This window comes from Protopterus annectens, chromosome 4.part0, assembly GCF_019279795.1.
Source record: "Protopterus annectens isolate FY-2018-M chromosome 4.part0, PAN1.0, whole genome shotgun sequence".
Taxonomy (NCBI): Eukaryota; Metazoa; Chordata; order Ceratodontiformes; family Protopteridae; genus Protopterus; species Protopterus annectens.
In genome coordinates, this window is record NC_056733.1 from 1,876,977,258 (window position 1) to 1,876,996,332 (window position 19,075).

The 19,075-nt window shown below is 40.8% G+C and overlaps 1 protein-coding gene across 3 annotated transcripts in view; it reads right to left on the minus strand.

Moving 5' to 3' along the window:
* The window catches only part of GEMIN5 (gem nuclear organelle associated protein 5), a 1,677,795-nt gene that overhangs the window by 1,579,654 nt on the left and 79,066 nt on the right, over positions 1–19,075 (minus strand). For 2 of the 3 annotated variants that reach the window (XM_044069545.1, XM_044069544.1), the window contains exon 3: positions 2,216–2,397. The exons of the other annotated variant lie outside the window; for it this stretch is intronic. In XM_044069545.1, coding sequence (XP_043925480.1) covers positions 2,216–2,397 — 182 coding nt within the window. The remainder of the gene's footprint in view (positions 1–2,215; positions 2,398–19,075) is intronic. 3 annotated transcript variants of the gene reach the window in all.

A 19,075-nucleotide genomic window follows, 5' to 3' on the forward strand; every position in this document is an offset into this window, starting at 1 on the left:
GTCAATCAAAAGCATATTAGATGGCCTGGTAATCAAAAATGCAATTTTAATATGGAGTTACCATTAATTATTAGTGGCAACATAATTTAATTTGCATTACTGCTGAAATTATACTTTACAGCATTTTTAAAGGCAAACATCTCTGTTATTTTATTTTTTTACGTATGTCACTCACACATCATCAAATACGTCAGGATGACAGTTATGGTAACTAAACCACAACTCAGTGACTGCTCAGATATCAACCACCCACCTCACAGCCTGGATGACATAAGAGTTTGAGCATATATACACAAAAGCATTGCTTCAAGTGGCCAAAGTAAACTTTTCTAAAGAAAACGAAACTTAGTACTATAGAACTCACCAAAAAATTTACAATGGCTTAAAAGTTGCCTTAAGGCAGTGTGATAATATGGGCTAGTGCTAGCATACCCAGATGGAGTTCTGTAAAGAAAGAATGATATGTCTTTTGAATATCAAATGGAATTATACACGATGCTTGTGTTACAAATGTATTAGAATTGTATGGCATTTTGAATATCAAACGGATTTGTACAGATGCCTATTGCTAAGTAAAAAGAGGGGAAAGCTCCACGCAGTGCCATAAACATTAGCAAAACTTTAGATATGCATCTTATCATATTTATGCTATCATCCTATCTCAAGCTTCATACGGGAATAGTGTGAGAACCTGGAGTCAGGTGACCAGATGAGGTCATTCTACCAGGCATCATGGAAATTTTAGATATTACACAGAGAAATCTCTCAGTATTAAGTATTTTGTCATGGGCCTGACAACAAGGACCATTCACCACATCACCTGCCTTGCTCTATTAAGTAGGTAGGGAATAATAATTATCCTAGAGTCAGTCAGGAAAATATTGTGAAGCTTAGTTTAGATATTGTTTTTCTTTGTCAGAGTCTGTCCATCAATGTTATTTTCAATATTTCCTGTGATTTGAAATCTGTTTACTGTATATATATATATATATATATATATATATATATATATATATATATATATATATATATATATTCAGTATTTTCAAGTTCTTATTATTTATTATTAAATGTATTTAAAAAAACTTTTCTATTGTGGCTGGTCCTTTTAAAAAGTATTTAACCTCAGAGTTCTTACATTTATTTGGTGACACTGTGTGGGCCAGTCCTGAAGGCCTAGCTGTCTTGGTCAACTACCATCATTTGTATTAATATTAATACTACACAGTATAATTGGGCACCCTTTGTTAAGGGCCTTAGAGTAGCTGATTGTAGAGTGTCTGGTGGCAGTGATAATTACCTTATACTCCGGGCAGAAGGGAGCACAGCAGGTAAATCTGTGCCAACCTTTCCCAGGTAGGGGTGTGTGGGTGTGGAAAAGCAAATCTCTCAATGTGTGTGCGTCATCTACTTGGAGAAGGGACATGAAGCACTGGTTTCACAGAGAGGGTGCTGGAGGACTTAGCTTGGACACTCGGCTGAGGACCTAACCCTAGAGCTGTACCAGTGGGGAGTCTTACTGGGGTCATGGAGGGAGACAAACTCAGACCCCGGGCTAACTGTGTTCGCTGTGTGCTCTTAAGGGAAATTGTACTTGGTGCAGAGAGCTGCATCTGGAAATACTGAGTGTTTCCATTTGTATTCCAGGTGAACGTCCCTTTCCAGTGTCAGTGGTAAAGATTCAAGCCCCTTTATTACTGGCCCAGTATGGGGATGTCACAGAACAAACAAAAAATTCAGGAATCATGTGTTTTCTGGTACTGTTCTATGACATTAAAGGGGTACAAAGTAGTCAAAATGCATCTCAGCACACAACAGGAGTAAAGATTTAAATCAAAGGACAAAGACATTCCTTAAAGTAACTGAGAGTATCTCCAAGATAAGAGAGGAGGAAGCAGCTGTCAATCACATAAAAGACCAGTATAATCTTCATAAAACCCAACCAGGAACTAAACTGGAGAATTTAGCATCATGAATAGCCAACACAATCCACAGATTTAATTTTATTTCCTGACAATACTATATTTTTAAACTACACATAATTTACAAACATTGACTGTTTAGTCTTAAAGACTATTTTCAACATGCTGCACCACTTACTAAAATATTTTCTTAGAAATATCATTTTGTGCTCCTTACTTAAAGAGAGTTTAAGTTTTGCAAACTGCAGTTTACATGGACAGGAAGCACATCCTTGTAGCCTGCCAGCACTTACCCAACTGCAACATGATCTTCATGATGTGGAGAACAAGACAAGCAGAAGATGGTTCTGGGCTCTGGGAACAACTGCTGGGTATCATTTCGATTATACCAAAAACAAATAATAATTCCCTTTTCATCTCCAGATATAATAAGGTCCTTCACAAGTGGTGACCAGTGTAATGCCGAAATGATGTTCTGTCATAAACAGCAACAAAGATTTTTGAGTTTCTGCCTTACAATACTGCAGACAGCAGCACACAAAGTTTATATAAGAACCACAAATTGTCACAAAAATGAAATGCCAACACTCATTACAGTACTTCAACCTTTACTGGGTCCCGATGGGGGCACAACTGCTCTCCTGCTTGAATTTTGCATCAAAAAATGAAGGAAGACAGGGTTACACATAAGGTATGCATTTCAGAACATCTGACTGTCACATTATGGCATTACTAGGAAAAGCATTTCATACTAATGGTATATCAAATATAATTTGTGCATCTGTGGTGAGGCTTCCACTTTCTATATGAGAATGCAAAGCCCTTCCCAACGCAAGTCAAACATAAAACTAAGTGATGTGGATCAATGTACAATTTGAGCAAAAAAGAATTTTCGTTTTAGTGGACCTTTATAAATATGCACAATGCTCAAAATGGAAAAACAGAACAAGTTTTTCTTGCTTTTACTACCAAGTTCACTAGCTTCTTCATTAGTACTTACTTAACTTGCCACTAAACTGAAAACTTTGGCCAACTAATCCACACTTGGCACTATACATTATTCCAAGTATAAAACAGACAATTACTTAGTAGTCTCACTTCACTTCAGTGAATAATAGTTTAGTTCATGCAATCTATCCCATCAAAACGATGCCTACTTCCATCTTCAAGGAAAACTGAGTTTATATCACCATTTCAGGGTCATCACCACTTAACCCCAGCATAGTTTAAATAAAAACAGTGACTATATGTTTGAGAAACTTCTCTCTCACCTTTTCAGTTAAAAACAATGTTCCTGATAACCCCAGGATGGCAACCCAACTTTCACCCCATAGAGATGAAACCTAATGCCGTTTTCCTCAAAAAGTTATTCCAAAACAAACACACAGCTACTCTATATCCCCCCAAAAAATCAGTTCCTACACTCCCAATTCTAGGTCACTAGAAAGTGAAAAGTTGCTTACTTAACAATGACAGATCTGCAAGATCCATCCTTTACAACCAAGCAGGGCTAATGCTGCAGGCATTAAGACCACTTAGCAGATAAAACTGGCCTTAGCTACCAGGAAATTTCTCCATCTGCATTGCAAATATTGTATGCAAGTCTCTCAAAATATTCAGCTGTAGTGCTGAACAGTGAAGAGAAGGAAGGAAAAATACTCCAAACCAGAGCGACAATGGGGGTGGGGTGTTACACAGGATGAGCCTTACTCTTGCAGATCTGTCATTATGAAAATGATAGATTCTGTAGCTCATCTTCCTGTGTGGTCATCATTATAGTAATATTGTATGGATAATGGTGACCACAAATGAAAGCCTGGACAAAAGTCACAACCAAATAATGGTGCCTTGCAAAGTTATTAAGAAAATATCAGGTTGCAGCTGCACACATCAAAAGATGCAGTAATTAAACACAACAGATGTAGCTACAACTCTAGTAGAATGAGCCATAGAAACTGAAGGCAGGCTCTTACTACCTTTTGTATGACCATTTTCAATACCACCAACATACTACCTACCTATAAAAGGGGGGCGGGCTCAGAAACCTTTTGACACATCCGGGTCAATCATGCCTGTGGAAAGATTTAATCCTGACCATATAGGACCAAAGCTGCCTGTGGACATTCATGCAATGGAGGAGGATCCCATCACTGAACAGTAAGGAAACAGGTGCGCTTATGGCTTGTTTTAACTTTGCTTCTGAAGTACATTTGAGAAACATGGGCTTGTTCTGTCACCCAGACTTTGCAGAACTTGAAGTAAGATGTTTTTAGAGAAACTGTCAGTAATTCAGATTCTTCTTCTAGTCAAAGTAACTGTCAATACAAATATGGTCTTCTAGAACATATGCTTTCAGTCCACTATGGAGAGAGTTAAGAAAGAAGGAAAATAATGCTGAAGGTAAAATGCATCTCCATTGGGAGGTCTAATATGGAAAGTGCCAGGTCAAAAGGCTTTGGAGACTTAAGAGAAACAAGTAAAGTGTCACTCCTGAATGAAAGTTAGAGGTTTCAGCTAACTGAACTTTGACAGAAAGCAGCTAAAGTTCAAATACATTTCAGAAAGGTAGTCCAGAAGAGGAGATAGGGGAAATGAAAACTAATCTAAACCTTTGTTGGCTACCCAAATGGAAAATAAAAGTCCACTTTTTAAACCTTTGGGATGATAAAATGATTATGCCTGCCTTGTCTGAGAAAGGGGAATTGCTATCAGTAGAACTGGAGAAGCCATACTGACAATTTTACAGACTGCAGGCTTGGGTGGGGTTTTCCTGAATGTTAATATATTATAATCAAAAAGGGATGCAAGAAAAACAGCTTCTCCAGAAGGTAATGCTGAAACAGGGGAGCCACATCAGGAGAGGTTAAAGAGAGGGCAACAAATTTTAGACTTCTGCGGTTTGTCTTTCTGGATAAATCTGATCTCAGATGATATGGTCGAAAAGTGTAGAGGTGGCTAGAAGACTAATGACCGTATACCACTACCTCTCCCACAGACAGTATTATGCAATAGTCAGGACACTTGATTTTGTTTGCAAACACAAAATTGGTCACACCAAAGACTTCCCAATAGACAGAAAATTTTCACGATGACTGAAAGGTTCAAAACATGTTCAAGGATCACAAGTGCACAGCAGAACAGACTTTCTGACAGACAAATGGCCTTGCTGGAAATATGACTGGCAATTATGGTTCCAAGTCATGCTGCTTTAAGACCACCATATACCAGCAGGAATGAATTAGAGCTACTGCATTCTGAAGGGGAAAGTAATCTCTCTTGTGGGAAAAAAAAAAAAAGCTCAAAGATTGGCATCTAGGGTGCATCCAATGAAAAGCAGGGTTTGGAAACAGGTGATGCTTTTTGCAAGGGTCACTGCAATCCCAAGGGAAAAAAAACAATTTAAGCAGACTTGCTGCAGCAGACCAGCTCCATCACACAGCAAGAAGACAAGTTACTTCAGCAAGGGAAGATTTCAACTTCTCAGACACTGGGGAACTTCTACAAGACATAACTACACTTGCTGGGCACCCTGTGGGCATAGAGGAGAGAAAACAGAGTCCAGAGCAGACAATGACTGGATCCTACCCATAAGTACAATTACTTCAAACAAGATAACCAAGAGTCCAACGTAACAACAGAACCACCACTGGCCACAGCGACTGAATTCCAAGCGTTTATTATCAACCAAAAACAGTCTTTACCAACAGGTGGCTCTTCTGTTGTTACAATTACTTCCTTGCCTTGTTACCAATTTTTATATGAAAGTAAGTATGTTGGCGGTCCAAGGGGCACATCCAGTTCATTTCTAACAAGCACCGTTATCAGGTTTTTTGATGAAAAATAATTTAGGCTCCTGTCATCCAGTACTGGCCTGAGACCTTGTCTTCTTTGACACCAGTCTGGAATACTGGCCTAAGCCTTTAGGCTCACGAGTCCCCCTGGATGGTGCCTCATTACAACACATTTAAAACACCTTCTTCCTTGCTGCTTGCTTTGATAGAATGAATATCCAGCAGAGACAGATGAGGGGGGAGGGGGCAGTAGGGTAACAAATGGAAATGAGTACCCTCTGAATACCATTTCAATCACCCAGTTATCTGCATGAAAACGATAAAGGACAAGTGGAGCAAATTTTGACTTTTAGCTGCCTCCAGAGAGACTCCGAGAGAGGTATTGTATAGCCAGGCAAGTCCAACAGAAAATCTGTGACAAATCAGTGAAAAATGCACCATAGGAAATGTCTTACATCATATATGTGAGAGAGAATCAGCAAAAGTGTTTTGAATGAGTTGAATTATGCAAACTGAAATGGATTATCTCTATGAGGGCTTATGAATTTCCAGGCCTTAACAATGGCACTTCCCTTAAGCCTGCCTTATTAGGCAGAAGATGATGTAAGATCATGTTTGTTTTTAATTGGTTCCGTTTTAATTGTTTCTTACGGATTGGTCGAGTGTTGTTTTAAATATGGGGTTTTTACTTTCATTCTGCATTTGGTCTGATGAAGCGGTAACCCAGCGAAAGCGCTAACCTTTTTCCAATAAATTGTTTGCCTTTTTATACATCTTTTGGACATTTGGCTGGACCGTGGTGGTTTGACCCACTACAACATTAGTTTAGCAGAATGCAGAGGAGTTTGCACTGGATGGGGTTCTGACATAGCACATAGAAGACACAGTAATAGGAGGCTGCTAAGAAGCAATAACTTGGAAATAATTTTCAGCAAAGTTGTGCTTGTAGTCTTGAGGAGACTACAGTCCACCTGTGGGTGGGCAGCAGTAGTCTCGAGGGCTTGCCTGACTGTCCTGCCTGGAGTAGAGTATCAACTGTATTTGTCCACTATTTTGTTATGTAGCCTAGTGTTGAGTAGTTACTGAATTGTGACCCACTGTTTTTTTATATTGTGTGTGGCTACAATATGTGAATTGAGAATGACTGCATTTTAGAGTCCTTGTTTTCCTATGGTTTCTTCTGTGTTCTGTTGCAAACATTCATGCAGGTTATTAATGCTTGTAACTCTTGATGCACAAGTGTAGGGAATTTGTTAGTGCCATTTGTTTTTCCACTTGACTAATTCCTATGTTGTGGTTCTTCTATTACAATTACTTTCTTGCCTTCCTTACTTAGCTACTTTCCTTCTGTTTTCAAAACATCATATACAGCGGTTTCTTTTTTTACTCTCCATTACATTCTTCCTTTTTCTCTTTTATCCTTTTCAGTATCTGCCCTTTCAAGAAGGCCCATCAGTGTCCAACTCAGGTGATGAGCTTTTACCATCTCTGGCAGTACAGACAGTCTCGGCTTGGATACAGCTCAACTAATTTAAATATTTTTCCCCACTGGCAAATTCCCTTAACTGAACTTGTACAGGTGAATGCCTCATTTGTCGTGTCCAATTTATACGTCTTGCTTTCTGTTATATTTTTATTTCACCTGAGGAGGTCTTATTAATCTTGGAGGTGTGTTCTGTATATCCAGCACTGAAGCAGTGTGTGCACACTCCCACATATTTTAGAGCATCCTGCTAGTCTTATCTTTAGCTGGCTCTCCACTACCTAAAGACAGCTTAGCTTTAATGACTCTCTCTCTCTTTCTATAATAAAAGCCTGACCTGAATTTCTAGTTAGCACCTGCATTTCTATCCAAAAACAAACTTGACTATGAAATATTTATTTAATAAGACACACTTAAACCTCTCATCTTTCTTTTCTCTTGCCTCTCTAATTCATTCCCTCCAGTACAGCTCTTTTGAGTGTGTAACTCCCAGTGGGTGTGGCTTGAGCCTTTAAAAAAATGAAGTTATCACCTTACAGTTCTAACAAATATTCACTGACAGAGGTCAAATATCAATTCAACTGTGTTTGTCATCATGTATGCTTCAAGAAAAATATTCTGATACCTTGTATGTATCATGATTTTGGAATTAATAATGCAAATATGAACAAGCAATATTTGATGCCTAGAGGCGTACTAGGAGGTAAATGCAGAAACACCTGGAGGTGCACTCGGCTGTAATGAGTTGACTAACACCTATGTGGTTTGGAATGTCGCACCTCTTTACAGCATACACACATTATTGTATTCCACAGCATTTTCTGAAAAATCAACTTAAAAAAGCACAAGATAATCAAGGCTTTTCTATTGTGGACCATCCTATATTAACAATTATAGTGTAATTTTATTGATAACGTCTTACCCTTTTCAATCCTGCCTATTATTAGCTGGCAAGTGACATAGTAAAAGTCAGACCCAAGAGAGGTCTGGACGCCATATGGAGCCATGGGTATTAACTGGAAGTATACAAAAAGGTGCTATAGGCTTGAATGAATGAACATCTGATATACCAACAGAGTCCCCTGGAAGTACAGATGTGGTAACTGTATATAAAAGATAATGTTGCAGGCATGCATCTCAAACTTCCATCACATGTGATTCACTGTCCAGAGAAAGGCTATCTGGCCTCCAATGTGTGGAAGCCTTATTCACTGCTGTCTGCTTTGCAGCCTCTTCCCACACATCATGCTTCCATTGGAGAACAAGCAAAAGGCTGACCTGCTTTGGAAAAGGGGTACTGTAACACCCTGATGATATCCAAGGACATCAACAGAAAGGGACCACCTAGGAGAACTCCAGGTTGAACCTGCAGGCCTACTGCAATCTGCACTATGGAAGAAGTTACGTCAGCAGACAGCTCCCACACTGCTGCATAACCAACATTTGTGATCTCCTGGGGCAAGGTAAGAGAGTTAGGTCTCGCTTTGTCATCCAGAACTTCCATAAAAGTTCAGAGCAGATGACATTTGATTGGTCTTTATCAAGTTTTTTTTTTTTATAAACAAAACTTGCAAGGGGGGGGGGTCAACTCTGAGGAGTACAAGACTCACTTTGTAGAAGACTTGGATAAAGGAAGATATAGTTGTGTCAAACTCACCATGACAGTAGATGTTCAAATGACCACTGCTGCAGTAGCCTAACCTATACGGGTTATATCCTGCATAGTATACGACAGCTGGCCAGCTTCCAGGCACCTTCCATGCACCCAAACCATTATTACAAAGCTCGAGCTAAGCTGACTAAAGGTTTGGGCACTAAGCCCTTCAGAGATTTCATACTAAGTGAGAGAGGGAGGCCAAGCCCCGAGAGGATATTGCACGAAGTAACAGAAAATAAATGCCCACGCCCTGGCATAAAAAACAAGGGGATGATGGGAGGGAAAGGCTTCTGCAGCAGTTATTCCACCATCTACTGTTATGGTAAGTTTACTTACACAATAGCACTATGTTCTTCATATTGATCACTGCTGTAGTAGTCTAAGCTACATGGGTAGATCATCATAGCTTAGAACAACTGGGAGGTGGCAGGAGATTGATCCAGAAGCCCTACGAGAATGGTCGCAGCAAAGCCTTACCTAAACCTGGAGAAGGAATCTACTTTATAGTGTGTTGTAAAATTACATACAGAAAACAATGTTGCTGCAGCTAGAATACTTCTAAAGCACAATCCATTCCAAAAAGCCAGAGATGTATGCAAGAAAGGCCCTGGTAGAATGCGTCTTGACCCTGCCTGAAATAGTTTGTTACGGTGGGAATAACAAAAGATAATAGCCAAAGAAATATTGAAAAACTTCATTTCTATCAAGATTGCCTGTGGACATCCAAGATATGAAGTACCCTTTCTCCCTCATTTTGGAGCTCAGGAAAGAAAAGCGGGAAATGGAGAGTTTTGCTTAAAGTAAACATGGATACCACTTTAAGCATAAAAAGGATTAGTTCTCAAGGAAAGAGCATCTCTGTGGAAAATAAGGTTGACCGCCATAAGAGTTTTCAATTCAGATACTCTTCTTGCAGAGGTCTGAGCAACCAGTAAATCTATTTTCCCCGTTAAGAACCTCAAGCTAGTCTGGTGAGCTGGTTCAAACAAACCAAGTGGCTTCTCATTAAGATCCCAATGAGGAATCAAGTTTTCTTGGAAGTCTACTGCAAAACCACTTTCAAAAACATTTCAACATGGGAATGCCTTGAAGGAGGGGGATTCATGGATGGACATGCTGAAATGGCAGATAAATGAACCATGACAGAGGAGTAAGGCAGGCCATAGGAAATAACTCTAGCAAATATTGCAAAACCAGGGGAACACTAGCTCTGAAAAGGGTGCTGGTTATTTTCTTGGCACCAACAGAAAATCTTCTCCATTTGCTAATACACAATTTTGTAGCAACAGCCCTTCTTGCCTCCATTAGTACCTGCTGCACAACACCTGCCTAAAAGATATTAAGACCCTGTCCTACAGGCAATCAGTTAAAGTTGTTTGGAGTCAGGATGTATCAAACACCCCTGTTCCTGTGTGAGTAGATCCAGTCTGTGAGGAAGCTTGTGGTAAATGCTCCTGGCCAATTCCAAAAGAAAGAACCACCACTGTTGCCTGGGCTCAGAAGGGAGGCACTGCAATGATCTTGGAGGATTCCTTTGAATCTTTAGAAGTACCCTGGATATCAGTAGAAAGCATACATGAACATTCCTGTCTAAGGAAAAGAACAACATTGTCTTCCAGGCTTTCTTGCATGGAGTCACGGAGCAAAACTTCACCAGCCAATTCTTCAAAGAGGAGACAAAAAGATCTACTTGAGGAACTTCCCCCAGATGGAGCAAATCTTGGAAGACCCCCTGATCTAGTTTCCATTCATGAGGATCTGGCTTTATCCTTCCTAGCTGGTCTGCCACCCAATTTTGCTCAAATGGAATCCAGTAAGTCTGCACATTGAGATTGTGCTGTAAATCTATATCCCATTCTAACAAGGTTAGTTTGCACAGGAGATAAGTCCTGGTTCTGCCTAGCTCGTTTATGTACCACATCACTGTGGTATCATCTGTAACAACCTGAACTGGTCCTGGGGAAAAAGGAGGGTTTTCTTCCCACTGCCATCTGTGGCCCTGCTGAATCAGGTTTCAGAACCCATTTGTCTGAAACAATTTCACGAGAGAGAAATGGAGAGTCAGACTTCTGGAAGGGATAAAGGACTGCAAGAATGGGAGTGGCTGACACGGTCCCTTACACAGTCATTTTGACTTCTCTGTTCTTTGTTCTGCAGGGTTTCCTGCTTTCTTTTTGAAACCTTCCTGCCATTGTTTTTTAAACATCTGTTTATCAGCATTTTGCTGAAATGGTTTGCTTAGTTTCTTGCCAAAACTGGATGAGAGAGCAGAAAAACCCTCGGAAAATTTAGAAAATGAGGGCTGAAAATTTGGAGAGATTCCCTAAATCAGCTTACCCTTCTCATCACATTTTTGATGACCTCTGTAGCAGAGGGACAAAACTAATCTCCATCCACAGGCGATTTAAAATCTCGCTTTTTACATCTGGGAGGTTCTAAGAATGCAGACAGGCAAACCACCTCAACACAGGAGAAGTGGCAACAGCCCCATATGTACCATCACAGTCAAAAACAGTTTAAACAAGGAGTAGTGACCTGAGAAAAAGAAAGTAAATCATGCAAAGCATTTTTATTCATCGCAAGAAAATGCAGACAAAACATTCCTCATACTTTTACAATTAATCAGAATATGTGCACAATCTACTTTCTCAGGTGCAGAAGGCTAGCCATCAGGAAAAAACACAGGCTGCGACAAAAACCTCCTCCAATGCTGGCAGCTGGGGGGGGGGGGGGTGAAATCTGGAAATTCTACCTGTAACATTTCATAGTATTTTCTGAGGGACAGAAAGCTGTGTCTTTTCCCACTGGCACATTCTGGAAATGATTCAAACATGCTCTTCTGACTCCATCAGAATTCTGATGAGAAAAATAATGTATTTGTCCCAACACGTTCCTCTCCAGATTCAGTTTCTTGAATCTCTTCAGGATAATAATAATTCCTCTTACCAGAACCAGCTGACAAAAATAGTCAACAGTCTGTACAAGACCATGAGACAGACTTAATAAAACCACTCCTGTGCAGCGAAACTGGAGCAGAAGATATGCATTTAGTTTTCAAATTGAAGAAAACCTGCCCACAACCCAGGGATAGGAGAATGTCATTGTGACTCTTACCGGTTCATTTACTGCCCTGTTTTTGACGTATTTTAGGAGTGGCTTGCACTTCCTGGTCACATTTCCTGCTGGAAGATCTCTGCCTCAGAAACTGTACAGCTGCTGTTTGAACATGGCTATTGGTAGTGAGAGCCAGATATACAGAATTCTTCTTTATGCCACCTGTTTAAACCCATTTATTATTCTTTATGCAAAGGTAAAGTTGTTCCTGTACTTGGTTTTATAAACTGCATTCAAGTTTAACTCAAATAAAATGTATTATTTTGTTTTAAATACTTGTGGCTAGTTGCTTATGTGCTACCTTAAGGATATACATATACTGAACTAGTGTGAACTCAATGGCCGGCTTCTGCCTTTCGATCAACTACTGTTACATATGCCAGTATTTAGCAGTCAACTGTAAGGATGAACAGTATGGTGCGTGTCCTTTATGTGCTACAGCAGTCTAGTTCAAAGCAATGTTACTATAAAGACCAGGAAATGGGCATTAGTACAGGACAAATAAAATTAATCCCTCCTGAAAGGTAAGCGTCTGAAAAATCTTGGACAAATTTGCAGTTATTTTTGGTAAGACCACAGTGGAAGGCACTAGACTGGTATCAAGGTGTGCAACCGCTTAGGGAGCAGTGATTATGACTGCTATGCAGCAGGGCAGCATAAAGCTTATATGGGTGTGGCTGGGTTTATTTCCTGACAGAGTGATACAGATTTACCATACACTTTTTTGGTCACTCATACCTCGCAGGACAGGCGGGACAGATACCACAATCCCTGACAATCACATAAGGCAGCATAGAAGACTGCCTTAACATCAAAGGACAGGAGGAAAGAACTTGAATGAAAAGATAGACAGCTGCCAAATTATCTTTAATAGTGGAGTAAATAAGACTAGAGAGTCAAAAGTCAGAAAGACATAGAAGAACTAAGTGAACAACTGAGGTAAATGGGTTTATGCCCCTTATGACTGCCTAGACAGAAAAGGGAGTCCCGCTTCACCTAAAAAACCTTTTTGGTTTAAAGGTCTTGGTTAGGAATAAACAACAAAAACATCTGAGTAAAAGCAGAGCCTTCAAATTTCAATACAACTGAGGAAGTCACAATATTAGTTTGCGTGTGTGATTGTATGCAAAGACTGCTAAAAGGTGAGACAGCGATGTCTTAAAGAGACAAAGACAGACAAGCTTCTGTAGAAGAAAGCCATCAAAAGGTTAGAACTGGGCTTGTCTAAGCCTGTAATGACATATTAAAATGATCTTGAATTTGGAGGAGTCCGTCTATCTGGAAGAATCTTATCGTCAGAGGAAAATATACGAGAGTCCATCTGGCCAGTGATGAGAAAGGACATCTCTGGTTTGACTCCTTGAAAAATGATCAGGCAGGAAAAGAAACCAGGATACATGGAGTTGGCTGGTGATGTAAAGAGCTTACATACTAGAGTGCCCACTAGTCATGAAAGAGAAGAATACTTTCTACTACTGAGAGGATTAGCAACCATGTATTGGGAAACAAGGTCTCTCCCACAGAACTGGCTTCTGACAGAATATGTATAGCGACAGAGTAGTACACTGTCTTGATGACTTCTATACTACGAATGCCTCTTGACACAGTGGTCTGAATTGCATTTCTCCCTGCTTGTTGAAGTGCCAAACCACAGCCAAGTTGTCCAAGTGACTGGCTTTAACTCCCTGAGGCAGACACAGAACTGCCCTCTTCTCCATGGCAATGTCATGTAACAGAGTCTCCAGAGGTATCAAAGTATGACAAACAGTGTGCTTTATAGGTTCATAAGAGGTTACTAGGCTATTGGCCCCTACGCCTTTATAAGCTTAGCCATGTTGTACCCTTGTTCCCTTATTGATCAAGTTGTATAGCTTATATTTGGAGCGCAAGTCTATGATCAGCACCAGCTGCCCTTATCCAAGAGGGACATAGGTGACACCCCTGGGATAAATTTATGGTCTCCCATCCGGTTGTTGATGTTATGCTTAAATATGGCCATTCTGGAGCTCTGTTTTACGTGAATTGAGAGTTTGTTCCAGAGGAGTTGCAATCTCTGGGAAGACACATCTGTCTCTCCAGCATGTCCTGTTAATGTTGCAGGCTAGGTTACGATCCCTACGGCGAGTGAATCTTGTCCCATTTAAACTTATGGATATGCAGCATTTCCATTGGGGCAGGGTCTGGGACCTCTCTGCAGACCAGCCACAAGTCGCCTTTCAGCAGCCTATAGAGTGTACAGTGACAAGGCCTTCAGTCTGTCCATGTAGATAAGGTCTTGAAAGCACTGAATTTTCTTGGTGAGAAACTGGTGAGGTCTCTCCAGTTGCTGCAGGTGTCTGGTGAGGTACATACAGTAGGGAGTGTTGCACTCCATTACTGGTCTGATAAGGGATTAGCAGAAGGGAGTTATAACATCATTAGCTCTGGATTGGATACCCTTATTTATCAGATGTGCAACGTAGGCAGCCTTCCTTACCACTGTGAACACATGATGAACGATGTTAAGGGTGCTATCAACCTGTATTCCCAAATCTCTCAACAGGGTTTGAGCCAAGGGGGTTACTGTTAATATTGGAATTTTCAGTGACTTCCCCTTTGCCGAAAGGGATGATCATGCATTTTTTTGCATTTAGTTAAAGTCCGTGGCTTTGGTACCAATCATTTGTCTGTGTAAACCCTTTTTGTAGCAAGTCAACATTGTTGAGGGACTCTAGGATTGCACCCAGTTTGCAGTAATCTGATCATGGCTATAATTTGGCTCCTAGAAAACAGCAAAGTGTAAAGAGTTCTCATCTTCTCTTTATCGATGATTTAAAACTGTACAGCTCATCAAATGAGGAACTGAAAGCACAATTGCAAGTTGTCAAAATCAAAACCTTTCCAGGATGATACAAGAATGTCATTTGGTCTTGATAAATGTGCAAAAGCAACCTTTAAAGCAGGAAAAATGCAGCACCATGAAACCTCAGTTTGGGACAAGAATGTGATATAAAAAGAACTTGAGCAAGAGGGAGTGTATATATATTTAGGAACTGATGAAGAGTCAACAATAAAACATTTGGAGTGACTGACTGGTCCCAAAACATGTTGGATAGATTAGACTGGAAAACGAGAAGGATGCATGCACACCAAATGATTTATAACATCAGTGCAGACCAAGATCATATATTCCCTGTTCCAAAGGAGGGATGGGCCTCCTTGAAATTGATTACAAGTATAGATTTGCAATCGTGGGACTCTACACATCTGCTGACCTCACAAGACCCAAATGTAGTGAAAGTTTTGAAACAGGAGGAGAATAAATCTAAGATGACTTCTTTGCTTACTCTAGCAGAAGCATATCGGTGTCAAGCAGGAATGGAAATCAAACCAGAAGTAGACAAAAATCAGGCAACTAAATGTGCCAAAAAAAAACAAAACAAAAGAAAGAATATAAGGTGAAGGACCAGATGAGAAGGCAAGAAATGTGGAAATGCATAAATATAGTTGCAAGTTAGAAAACTTCTGGAAGAACCTCATGCTGATCAGGAACAAATGCAAGAATGGTTAAGGAGAAGCAAATTCAAACTAAGAGATGAAAGGCTAATATTGGCGGCCCAAGATTGTAAACCATCTTGTACGTAGCCCACTAAGTCCATTGAATATTGTGGGAGAAACAGACAAATGTAGGTTTTGTAAAACCTAACTGGAAACAGTCGCACACCACATTGCTGGTTTTGACGTACTAATGGCAGGACTGTATACCGAAAGGCATAATAATGTGGCCAGATTGTTGCACTGGGGATTGTGCAAACACTATGGTATTGAAGTGGCTGAAAAATACTAGAAAAATAAGCCACAAAGCATCATAGAAAATGATGAAGATTACATCACATGGGATCATAAATTAACAGTTCAAAAGATAGATGCTATAAAACCTGATATAGTGGTCCATGAAAAGAAAAAAAGTAGCATTAATCATTGAAATCACCATACCCAGTGACTACAGTGTCTTGCACAGAGAGAGAGACAGTCATAAAATATCAAGATTTGCAGGCAGAAATGAGAGCAATGTGGAAATAAGATACCCAGACAGTTCCAATAGCAGTAGGAGCAATGGGTCTTATAAAAAAGAATCTACAATCGTATTTAGATATGTTACCAATATATGCAACTCCATACGAATTGCAGGAGCCATTACTGGGCACATTGCAGGTGCTGCGAAGAGCACTTCTGGCTGACAAAGATTGAAATAATATTAATTTCATGAACTTTAATCGTACTTTCACTTAGCAATGGGGTCCATTCCCGTCATGGTATTAGAAAAGTACAGTTGTGTACACTTACCATAAATGTAGATGTTAGAGTGTATTCACTGTTGCAGTCATTACATTTGGGTAATCTGCCGGCAGGTTGTCCTCAGTCAGCCTGATTAACAAAGTCTTGGGTCCTGCGTCGGCTGCTGTCCCTCCCTTTTCTTCCATGACGTCAGGTCGTCAGGGGTATAAAACATGCAGCAGACGCCATTACATCAGTTTTTCTTGCCCCAGATGTCAGGTGCCCCCCTAATGGGGAGCCAATAAAATAAAAAAACAAAAATATACCTCCAACCAAAAGCAAATACACCAAAAAGGCTTTTAAGCATAGAGTATAGCAAAAGAAAGCAGAGGTATAGCTAGTGAAAAGTAGGGGGCTGGAGGGAGGGTAACCAGGACTGCAACAGTGAATACACTCAAACATCTACATTTATGGTAAGTGTACACAACTGTACTATGTTCTTCGTGTTTCATTGTTGCGGTCATTACATTTGGGTGGATTCCCAAAGCTATGGTTGGGAGGAGGAGTTTATACAGCATTAGGGCCAGCTATAACGCCCTGCAAGACAGCAGTGGCAAATACAGCTCTGGATTTAGAGAAAATTGGTAAATGATAATGCTTGGTGAAAGTATGTACAGAACTCCAGGTAGCAGCTTCTAGAATATCCCTGGTAGGAACACCTCTGAGAAAGGCTGCAGAAGTAGATGTAGCCCTGGTGGAGTGAGATCCGATACCCTGGGTGATAGGTTTTCCATGGTGCTTATAGCAAAAATTAATGCAATGGCTTATCCATTTAGAAATGGTTTGTTTTGAAATAGCCTTTCCCTCTGTCCCTGCAGCAAATGCTACCAGCAACTGGTCAGATTTTCTTCGAGATTTAGTCATGTCCAAGTAGAATCTAAGTTGTCTGTGCACATCCAAGGAATGCAGAATCCGTTCCCCTTTATTCTGTTTATTAGGAAAGAAGGTTGGCAAATGAATGGACTGATTAAGAGCCACACTGGAAACCACCTTGGGCATGAAGGATGGATTGGTCCTCAGAGATACCCTGTCCGCATGAAAGATGATGAAAGGCTCCACTGCTATAAGGGCCTGTAATTCAGATATCCTTCTAGCTGAAGTGATTGCTAAAAGGAAGGCCTTTTTCAAAGAAAGAAATTTTAAGTCTGCAGTAGCAGCTGGCTAGAAAGGAGGTACAGTGAGCTTCTCCAAAACAAAGTTAAGGTCCCAGGCAGGGGTAGGAGCTTTCCTGGGTGGTCTCAAGTTCTTTGCTCCTCTGAGATACTGCTTGAGCAGGGGATGAGAGAAGAGGGATGGATCTGCGTTAGTGAGCTGAAATAGCTGAAGCATGGATTTTAATAGAGGAAAAGGACAGGCCCTTGTGAAGCATCTCAATCAAGTATCGGAAAATCTAAGGTAAAGTGGGTGCTGCTGTGCTCATCCCTAAAGACTGGTTCCACTCACAGAATCTTTTCCATTTGTCAGCATGAGATTTTCTAGTACTAGGCCTTCTTGCCTCCAAGATGACATCCATCACAGGTTTGCTGAGGGATGATAAAGATGAATTTAAGTGATTAGCCAGGCTGCAAGGTTCAATGTTGGAAGCTGAGGGTGCAGAGTTTGGTTCTCTTGCCGAGACAGCAAGGAAGGGGTCCGAGGCAGGTGCCATGGAGATATTTGTGACACACTGCACAGGAGTGGGTACCAGTGTTGGCTTGGCCAGTCTGGAGCAATCAAAATCATTCTTGGTTTGTCCTATTTGACTTTTAGCAGAACTTTGGAGAGCAGAGGCAGAGGTGGAAAGGTGTAGACTGATAGGCTTTTCCAGCTGAAGGACAGAGCATCCACTTGCCAAGCTTCTTTGTGTGGAGTCCTTGTGCAAGACTTGTCCAACTGGTAGTTCTGAGGGGAGGCAGAGAGATCTATGCCTGTGCTCCCCCATTTGCTTGTCAACATGTTGACAATCAGTCGTTCCAGTTTCTACTTTCGTGGGTCTATGAGATTTCTGCTTAGTCCGTCTGCCAGTGTATTCAATTTTCCTGGCAGGAATTGAGCTTGTAGGTGTACTTGGTAGCTCAAGGCTGTGCTCCACAATGCCATGACTAGTCTGCAGAGAGGGGTAAGAATGTGTACCCCCTGCTTGTTTATGTAATACATAACAGTGGTGTTGTCCGTCTTTACCATTAGTTGTCCTGGAAGAATGTAGTCCTTGAAGGCTGGCAGAGTATTCTGTACAGCTAACATTTCTTTTTGATCGATACGTAGGTGCATTCGATTTGGGTTCCATTTGCCCTGAAAGCACTTCCCTGTCAAGTGAGCCCCCCCATGCATAGTCTGATGCATCTGTAGTTAGGGTTTGGACAGCTGGGGGTAGTGTGAAAGGCAGTCCCTTGTTTTGGTGGCAGGCCTCTGCCCACCATAGGAATTCCAGGCACAGATGATAGGAATCATGGTTTCCAGGCTGTGACAATGTTGACTCCATAAACTTAAGTACCACTGTAGTTTCCTCATATGCAGTCTTGCATATGGAATTAGAAGAATACAGTAGGCCATGAACCCCAGCCTTGCAGTATTTGTCTTGCAGATAGCAGGGTTTTTGCGGCCACCTGTTTGAAGTAAGTCACCAAATGAATTTGCTTCTCAGGAGTGAAGAAAGCCATCTGGGCAGTTGTATTCAAGCTTGCACCCAGGAAAGTAATCTGTTGAGAGGGTACCCATTGTGATTTATTTTCATTTATGGTGTATCCCAGACAAGTTAGAACCCTTTTTACAAACACCAGACGATTTAGAAGTATGCCCTGGTTTCCTGCCT